The following is a 10247-nucleotide window of genomic DNA, read 5'->3' as shown; positions in this document are numbered from 1 at the left end:
AGAACACCCGTGTACAAAGACGAAAAAGGTTTAATCTACAATCTGCTAAAATTATCTACTTTGCTTCAATTTGGGAAAACATTTTTAGCCATATTGTAGAATCATAGTGACTTCGTGGCTTGCTGTTAACTAGGGTAAGTTTTTAAATCATGCAGATTATAGTTGGCTATTTTTACTAATTTTGAGGTATAGACCCTGTAAATCGTTTCAAGAGGGACTTCAAAGACAGTTTTGGAGTTACCAACGCCACTTAGTCTAAAGGAGAATTAAATCACAATTTCTTGCCTTAAATAATTTACTTGTCAACACTATCTGCCGTTTTAGTTTTTAAAGCCATGAATCACATTGCTCCTGATTAGATGTGCTCAAAATACTCTCAATCATAGTGCCGTGCTTTTCCTGAGTGCGCAGAAATGGAGGTAACTTGTCCGCTTGGTTTGTTTACATTTTTACCTCCATTTCTGCACGCGCATCACAGGCATAGCTACAGTACGTAAATCCAGGCCATTGCTTGAGACGAGTGCAATCGCATGCGCAATCGCCCAAACACTTGTAAAAAGATTTATATATGAGTGCTTTTTTATTACACTCATGAATTTTTTCCTTTTCTAAAATATTATTTTATTAGAGCGATAAAAAAGGCTATTACGCTGATTACGTAACATTTCTTTGTGATTGATTTGTTTAAAAAGTATAGAGAACATTAAAGTTGGCCCCTTACCTTCATGCTGACACTCTTATGCTCGGCTGGTGCATTAAACTGAGACTCGAATGAAAGACGGAAGACCATTTGGAACCATGCCGCAAGTCAGTCCGACCTTCATCGTCACAGAGAATATTGCGAGAAGAGTGCGCACCCATGCAAGTTAAATATAACCAGAACATGGGAGAGGTTAGGTGTCCTGTACCTTAATACAACTTTCGGATGAATGTGTGTACCAAAGAAAAAACATTTTGAATAAAGTTTAAAAAATATTTTTAAAAGGGGAAAGAGAAATAAAAAATGTCTAGAAATATATTTAATGCCAAAAACATATAGCAAATCTGCCAACACATCATCACGTTCAACGTTGTTTCAACCTTGTACTTGCGGTTAATACTTTTTACAAAATTCATTTCTGTACAGCTTAAATAAAATATAACGTTGTGGTAAACAAAAAATAATTAAGTGTGAATCACACTTGCAATTATTCACATTGCACTTGTAAATTTTGCTTATGAGTGCGATTTTTTGCACACCATAGCGCTCGTAATTTTTTTAGCGCTGGCATAGTTTTGTTAAGAAATGGCCTGAATCACTCATAGATGTGTACGAAGTAAACATCAGGACTGTTATTCCATGTATTCTTTTTGACAAAAAACTGTCACAATCACTGATTTAGAGGAAACAGGTTCAGGCTTTCCTTGGTCAACACAGAATTTAGCAAACAATCCTTCCTGTTTGGCAAATTTAGGGGAATTTGCAAATTAAATTGGAGGTTGTCCTTCAAAACCGCCTGTACTTTCCCCAACTCCCACAGATCATTCCAAAAATGCAATATATACACGGATATCAAGTGTCAATTGTGCATGCTCAAGAAACACGGTAGGGGAACGTCTACCACATTCACCCACCCTACGTAAAAATATGTAAAAGACGGAAAAAATAATAAAAAGCACTTGCTAAAAAACATCAAGTAAATTGTTTTTCATTCATTTCTTTGCTTGACGGTGCAAAGCATTCCTTTACCATTTATGTTTACATGTTTTATTTTGCTTCGCCGGCATAAATTATATCATCTAACCATTATTATGGGAGAGGGTTTAAATACGCGGATGATATGAAAATGCGGAAAATTAATAGCAAGTAAAATTATTTTTATTATAAGTACATTAATGAATCGAAATGATAGATAGATGTGCATATTTACATGGCTAACACCCTGTCTATTATTTCCAGGAGGGGCCATGGCTTAGATGGAGAGTCCTAGAGTATTTAATGCTCTTTTTGAGCTATGCAGAACTAATTAGGGCCCGTGCTTTACTAGACAACTCCCCACAACATCCAATGGCCCACACAATGTGCCACCTCCCCAATTTCCCTCACATTGCTCAGGTTAACCTGGGGCTAAGGTAACATTCACTCGCCCATGTTGAATCACTGTCAAGAGGAATCGAACTCCGGTATCCTGCAGAGAGTACGAGAGCTATAACCACTATCTACCGTAGGTTATGGTGCTGATAATCTTCTTGAAAAATTTAAGACATGGAACATAAAGACATTTTCGAAAACAAAATAATTTTTTTTCAGCCATTTTTCACCACGTCAAATCAGCTTTTCCCAAATTTTACCTACTGTCAATATTTCGGAGATAAAATGTTGCATAATTTGCAGAAAGAAAATTGCTGAATATGAAACCATGGTTCCGTGTATTCCTACCAGGTCGACGACAGTCGGGATAAGCTGCTTGAAGAGAAAGTAAATAATAATGTTTAAGTTATTTACCAAGTAAATCTTATCACAAACCATCAAAAACAGTTCTTTTAAGAACTTCGCTACCACATAGTTAATTTCAATTTTCATAGTTTTTTTAATCATTTGTGGTAAATCTTTGAGTGTTTTTGTGGTGAATATTTATTTTTAGGGCATTGTTCAGCAGGTTTTTTCGGGCAAATACTTGAATTTTTTTTTTAAACGACAAACTCACACGTACTTTTTACGGCGTATGCGGCTTATCGGCACCCTTTTGAGCTGCACAAATGTGGAATAATCTTTCAGACAATGTGACCGGTAAGGGAAATCTGCTTTCTTTTACGATTTCCATCTCTAATATGTATATATTTTACAAATTTTAATGGAGATCATTTTTGTTTCTAATTCTTCTTCTTTGTCAATTTTCACAGATTATAAATTATGTTACTATAGACCACTTTCCGCATGACATGGTTGTTTTGATTTCATTTTGAGAACAATGGGCATGCACGCACTTTTGTGTAGGTAAAAAAGCTGGACTAGCTCACGGTAAAATGGTTCCTAATGCAGATTAAAGGTTTTGGAGGGGGTAGCATAAAGATGAACTGGAATTAAAATGTAACTATATTCTTCCAATTCTTCATACAAAATTCACTAATTTTGAGCAAATAATATTTCTTTTTTGGATGGATTTCTTTCATTATTGTGGTCTGCTGTTTATATTTTCTGCCTAAAGAAATGCTTGTCCATGTGCAAAAAACCTGCAAACTCTTTGACTTTTGTAAACATTGGCAACTCATCTATATATTTGATTGAGCTGAGGCAGCCTAAGGTTTATCATATTTGTTTCTTTTTTTGTTTTAGTGGCCCCCAGTGGGAACAATCCACAACTGTATGGTTTTGTGATTTCTGGGCTAGCACCTATATAAATATTCATTGCTATTAATATTATTTACCGACTGATAGCCTTGTGGTAGATAGCCTTGTGGTAGAGCGTCTTCCAGTGCGGGAGGTCTTGGGTTCAATCCCCGGCCGAGTCATGCCGGAGACTATAAAAGTGTGAATCTATCCTTTCTGCTTAGTGCTCAGCATGAGAATAGGATTGATATCTTAGGCGGTTGTCTAGTTGAGTGATTGCTGTGCTTCCATGACTTTCGTAGCTCAAATGGGAGCTTTAAATGCGCTAGGACCCCCTTCGCAGGACCCTCGTTGAGAGCAGTACCAATAGGAACTGAAGAGGCTATCCTGGGTAAATAATAGTAATAATAATAATTATTATTCAGTACGAAATTGACCTGTTGTACGAGGTTAGTCATTTTTTCGCGCTTAAAGAAAGATGGGCAATTGTGTACAAAGATGGACATTAGAATTACTATATTTGGTTCAGAAATGAATGCCTAAACATTGTAAAATACATTTACTAAGCATAATGATATTCTAAAGGTAACCCGAGGTATATAAAATGATGTTGGACTTATATTATAGAGCTTAAAAAGTTGGTTTAACAAGTTTTTTTAAATTTTCTAAAAAACTCTTTCCTTTCTCAAGATATTCACATTTGAGTATAAAAAGAGCTTTATCTCGGGTTCTATTTAAATATATTTTTTAAATGTTAATTTTTGACCACCTAATGGTTTAACCTATCTTGTACAGCCTCAAATTATGTGTACGAGGTTGCGCCAATGTCTTGTCTCCTACAAACATCGTACAACTTTAACTGTATACCAAGTTGGGCCTACTTCACTTTCCTACTTAACTTTTTTGTGACCCATACTAACTTCATACAACTTAGGGCCTATTTCTTTCATACCTGAGATTTAAATCTGTATGCTTCAACTGATCCAAGTGCTTCAGGGAGAAATGAAACAGCACAGAGTTTATCCAGATTTGATTCTGACTGCCCCAAATTACAAAAGAAATGATAAGTTGAGCTGTTTGAAGATGATCAGTTCCCTACGAAAATGGTCACTTTCACAGCTGTGTGATAAAAAACCTAACTTTGTACACAGAATGAAATCACACAGAACACGGGTTCGTCCATATACAGCCATTGCCCATTTACGGCTAGGGATATGAATTATGTATAGCTTCTTTTATTGATTACAATGTTAGGTATTTCTTTATTTTAAACACTTAGGAACCTTTTAGCATCAGGAAAAAAACAATATCAATTCAACCACTTTATTCAACGACATGTTGGTTCGAAGCTTGTCATAGATTGTGTGCATTAATAATGTAAATATATACATAAAAAAAAATTATTGGGATACATTGTTGATTGATACTTAACTCTAAGACTCTTTGCTAAACGACAGAGGGGAGGGGTCCCCTCTGTCGTTTAGCAATTAGTAAAAAAACATCATCAAGCTCTGTGCTAATGTTGCATCTCTCTTTAGCTGATAGTAGTTGTTATTAACAATTAAAATTAGCTCTTTACCTATTTGTAGTCGACCAGGGTGCCTTGGGAAACTGTGAACAAGGTTTATGTATTTGATTGTGAAACATTCAACACAATCTTACATCAAAGTTGACTTTTAACTTCTTTGGGCAAAAACAAGGTATCAGATATACATTTTGGATCAGAGATGTTCATGATAAAATGCTGAGACTGTCGGTTTGTACGGGACAATGCAGATGTATTCATTTTCCTTTTGACGTAAATAGCTTTTTTTAAATTAGCAAAGCCATTGCATTGTGCTTATAAGTTTGTGGCGGATTAACTTGTAAACAGGTGAAAATAACTGACATCATTTCCTGCATGTGTACTAATCACTACCTGGGATCAAAAAAGGACCCATTTCCCAAACTAGGTCATTTCCCAAACTGGGTTTTTTTCCAAACTGGGTTTTGGAACGAATGGGTTAATGACGTCCTTTAAAACTCAATATCGCTTTAGTTGTTTGTCAAAAGTAAATGATCATATACATTTTCTTGATCCGCGTTTGAAGCTGTATGGGATAGAGGAACAGTTAAACAGATTTCTCCAAAAAAGGTTATAGTGTATTTTCGGACCTTTTTCTTTGTTCTGCCTGAGTGGATTTTTCATGGGCTTATCGACTAGTATGAAACTAAATAGCTTTATCACACGTTTTATTATTACCCTTTATAATTTACCCTGGTGGAAAATAATTGTGAAAAGATTTTTGTCTATTTTATAATTTTTTTACCCCCGTCCTCCTGATCAGCCATATATGCCAATAAAAAGGTAAAAATCTTTTGTGTGAAAAAATTTGCATAGTTAAAAAAGAAATGAAGAGATGAGGTCTTAAGATTCGTAGTATTAAAAAGGGTGGAGGGTGGCACCAGATTTGTTACGATGCGTCACAAGGGTGTGGGTGGCTGGTAAAAATGGCCATTTTGGGTGTTACGTATAGTTATTAAGTGGCCCCCAACATGCAGGATTTATGTTACTTTTTTATATTTTTTTAGATACATATAATGGATAATTCTAAAAGTGTAGATGCCAGCAATAAAAATGATGAAGAAAAAAATCCATACGACAGCATGGTCCGATCACTGACTAATAGAGGAAAGAATAAGAGAAAGGTTAAACTGATCGAAAATCAGCTGATTCAGTTTGCTTTTGGTGAAAGTGATAGTGAGGACGATGAAGATTTCACGGTGGATAATGATGATATAAACAGTGATGATTCAAATATTGGTAAGACCGAATTATTTAATCCAATTTGAAAGAAATACGTGAAAAATTAGAGGTGAATTTTTGTGATAAAGCTTTTTTATAGTGATTTTCAAGGTTCTTTGTGAACTGTAAGATACAGTTCACAATGAACCTTGATGTTTTGCGACATTTGATTTGATCTTAAAAAAGAATCTGAAGACGTGAAATTAAACTAATCAACCACCCCTAGCAATAATAAAATTATCAAGATTTTTGTGTTATATTATAATACGTTCTACATATTGCATGAACCAGTTGGTTTTGTTCTTAATATTGATATAACATTAGTAGCAAAGGATGGTTTAAGAAATGCATGAATGTAACAACCTACTACCAGTGGTTAACAGCAAATCAAATCGATATGTTAGGGTGAGGGTAACACCCGGAAACACATACTCAGTATGTTCGAAATATCTCCTTTGCTCGTAATAATAAGGCTAAAATATATTAAAATATGTAACCGTTAAAACTCAACATTTTATTTTTTAAAAAATGCAATTTAAAGATTTTTTAAAGCATGGTAAAGAAATACTACACCCAACTAAATGTGATGTTCGTGTGTGGTCTTTTGTCACGAATCTGGAAATACTTTAAAAGATTCCTGCATTGAAAAGGATATTTTTGTATAGTCTACAGGATAAAAAGTTGTTTATCAAGTCTTTTTTTTATTGTATACTCTTAAGTTCCTATTGGTTCTACTATTAAGGATCTGGAATAGAGGTCCTAGTACATTTAAAGTTCCAATTTGGGCGACGAAATTCGTGCCAGCAAATCAATCGCTCAACTAGACAATCTCCTTAAAAGTATCAATCCTATTCTAATGCTGAACGCTAAGCAGAAAAGATAGATTCACACTATTATAGTCTCTAGCATGACTCGGCTGTTGTTTAAATCTAAAGCCTTCCTCATTGGACGCAAACGTTCTACCTGAAGGTTTCCAGTCGTTTTAATCATTGATGATACAAGAATGGAGTAAGGATAAATCAATACTTGAAAAGTCTTGTAAACCTATATATATTTCTTGAGCAGTGTTCAGTTGTGATAATAATGATATTTATGCAACGTTTGAAAGTTTAATTATCTTTAATTATCAGGTAAAATGCAATGTCGACATTTTCTGAAACTTTCTTGTGACATCAAAAGAAAGTTCCTAAATTTCAAACATGTAAATCTTGAATAATTTTAGAAGGAAATAGATTTTCGAAACATTCTAAAAGACCATCATAACCTAAAATTTTATTTTAAAGCATTGTTGTTTATTCGAGCCTACTCTATTTCTTTTAAAATGGAGGTGTAAAAACATTGTCCCCCTCTACAAATAAATAGATTAACAAATGTTGGTGTTTAATCGAGTATGGGCGTTTGTTCAAATGTAGATGTTAAAACGTGTTTTTTTTTCTTAGAAATAGCAAGCGAAGATGAACAAGAGGCTGACAACGAAAATGATGACGGCGATAGTTCTGAAGAGGGAGATAATGCTCGAAGTGATGGCGAAAGCAGTCAAGATGGAGAAAAACCGATAAAGTTGGATATGATTTTATCAGCAATTCGCAATCAACCTCAACAGCGGGATTCACCCGTTTCATTTGATGAGAACAGTCAAGACGGCGTCGACATAACAACATTTAAAAAGCCGCTGTTAATTTGCGGAATATGTTTAGAGTCTGAAGACAGCGAGAAGGACGAAATACTGGAGTGTGATCAATGCGGGATTACTGTACATGAAGGTTGTTATGGTGACATCGACTTGTCGGACGATGGCGACAAAAGTGATTCTGACGCGCCAACAGAGCCTTGGTTTTGTGATCCGTGCAAGGCTGGTAGGGACGAGAAACCGATGTGTGAGCTTTGTCCTAATATTGGGGGTATATATAAACAAACAGATACAGGGAAATGGGTCCATTTAATTTGTGCTCTCTATACGCCGTACGTTGGATTTCGTGACGTGTCAAAATTGAGGACTGTCGTACTCGAAGACGTCAAATGTTCAATGTGGGGAAGTAAAGAATGCATGTTTTGTGTTGACGATAACTTTTCGAGAACTGGCGTTTGCATAAATTGTGATGTGGGGATGTGTAAAACTACATTCCATGTGACGTGTGCTCAAAAAAATGGCTTTCTCTCAGAGATTCCTGACAGAGGGGATGCTGTAGAAGATACTCCCGACATGCTTTACGCTCATTGCAAGTTGCACTCGGAAAAAAACGTATTAAGAAAACGAAAGAACGGCTGGTTAGCGTTCTTCTCTCATTCATCAAATTTTCGTCGTGACGTAGATGACGTCGAAAAAGAACGTATCGATGCGGCGTTAAAATCGGCGAGAGCAGAATATCACGAATTCCGTAGATGCCTTAGTCCTTCGAAACCATTGTCGCAGGAGTTTCCTAGGCTTTTGTCGTCGTGTCCTGAGGCTTGTATGATGCTAGCGAGAAAAGCGGAAATTCTTGGCTTGTTACGTCATCCAGGTTATAATGTGGCAGCGGCTGTAACATCGGGGCGCATTTCAAAACACGAAGCGAATTTATCAGCCGAATTTGTAAATTATTTCTTTAAACGAGAAATGCAGGTGAAAGAAACGCAACTGACGCTTAGAAATGCTGAGCCATCATTGTTAAAACTACAAAAAGAGCAGACTGCATTGACGAAAATGAGCGAAGAATACCAAATACAACTTGAAAAAGTTTTGGAAGAAAAAGAAAAATTAATCGCGGCTTGTAAAACATTACACCAATGTATTAGCAAATTAACTGGTAAGCCGTTCAAACTACCTAATATGTTGAAGCCGAAAGACACCAAACAATCGAAAGCAAAGATCGAAGAATCGTCCAAATTGTTGAACACCATCGTGAACAAGTGTGCAACGTGTAAATCCACTGAAGATCAGCATCTCCTAACAAAATGTGAGACTTGTAAGAATTATTATCATTTAGCATGTGTCGATCCTCCTCTACTGCGGATGCCTAAGAAGTCGGATAAATATGTGTGGCAATGCACAGAGTGCGACTCTTCTGAAGAATCTGAAAGTGAAGTGGAGTTTATTGACGAAAACGACGACGGTGACGGTAAGCGACGTACAAAAAGAACGACGAGAGAGCCGGCAAAATTTACGCCGGAAGACAAAAAAACGAAAGAGCTTTTGCAGAAATCACTAAAGAGAAAAGACACTTCGAAATCTGAGGAGAAACCAAAGAAGAGAAAGCTTCCAGAAAATAAGCAAAAAATTTCCAAAAAAGGGAGAAAGAAAGAAAAATACACAAAGAAAAGAAATGATACACATAAATACGTGAAAAAAGTAAAACCACAAGCCGAAATTTTTGAGAACTGTTGCGTGTGCAATAAGAGTGGCGATAAATCCAATCTAGTGAAATGTGATGAATGTAAGAAGTGCTACCATTTTCAAACTTGCTTGGATCCACCGTATAATAGAACGCCGAAAGGGAAGTTCTGGGGATGGATTTGTGAGGATTGCGATGAAAGCGAAGAAGAAATAGACGATGTCGAAAATGAAGTGAAGGAGAATAATTCGAAATAGTTTTTATGTGAACCTGAGGTGTTTTTTCCAAATATTCTTTGGGACCTATTTTTAAGAGTTCAACAAATGCTTGTATTTAAGTTCGCGCACCAAAGAAAATCAAATTCTGCCCTTACTTAAGTGTGTTGAAGGTCTATGCACTCTTTTTCAATATTTTGACAGAGATTCGATGCTGCTTATTTTTCTGCATAGCTGTTGTTTGTTTACAAGTTCCGTGGTTTAAAGATTTGAATCTCGGGTTGCTTGGTAACCCTCATGTTGCTTAGTAACGCTCGTGTTACCAAGCAACATCAGCAACAAAGCGTTTATAGTATGATATCCCTTTATTTCCGTCAGTAAAATTTTTACTTCAGGCTACCTTAGTTAAATTCCCGTCAGAATTAATTTTTTACGCCATCATCATGTGCTTCTACCAACCTTAACCCCAGGGAATCTTGCAACTTTTCTGGCATCGTGATGGAGGATGCTCTTGGGAAGAGGTTGGTGTTTTTACTGTAGGATGTCAATGAACATTCTTTTGATTTCAGCATTGAAAACGAGAGACCTTTATCTAAGTTTATGGAAACAAGCTTGCATGGTTTTTA

At 36.0% G+C, this 10247-nt stretch overlaps 1 protein-coding gene across 2 annotated transcripts in view; it reads left to right on the top strand.

Annotated features, from left to right (window-relative positions):
- LOC130641059 (PHD finger protein 14-like) overlaps nucleotides 1-9778 on the top strand; it is a 33215-nt gene extending 23437 nt beyond the window's left edge. Inside the window, exons 1-3 of one of the 2 annotated variants that reach the window (XM_057447700.1) lie at nucleotides 21-134; nucleotides 5882-6113; nucleotides 7535-9778. In XM_057447700.1, the coding sequence (XP_057303683.1) occupies nucleotides 5891-6113; nucleotides 7535-9663 (2352 nt within the window). In that variant the 5' untranslated portion in view covers nucleotides 21-134; nucleotides 5882-5890 and the 3' untranslated portion in view covers nucleotides 9664-9778. Of the gene's footprint in view, nucleotides 1-20; nucleotides 135-5881; nucleotides 6114-7534 lie in introns of those variants that run through there. The other variant, XM_057447699.1, reaches the window with a different exon arrangement.
- The last annotated feature ends 469 nt before the right edge of the window (nucleotides 9779-10247 follow it).

Source organism: Hydractinia symbiolongicarpus, chromosome 4, assembly GCF_029227915.1.
Source record: "Hydractinia symbiolongicarpus strain clone_291-10 chromosome 4, HSymV2.1, whole genome shotgun sequence".
NCBI lineage: Eukaryota > Metazoa > Cnidaria > Hydrozoa > Anthoathecata > Hydractiniidae > Hydractinia > Hydractinia symbiolongicarpus.
This window is presented reverse-complemented; position numbering and strand designations above follow the sequence as displayed.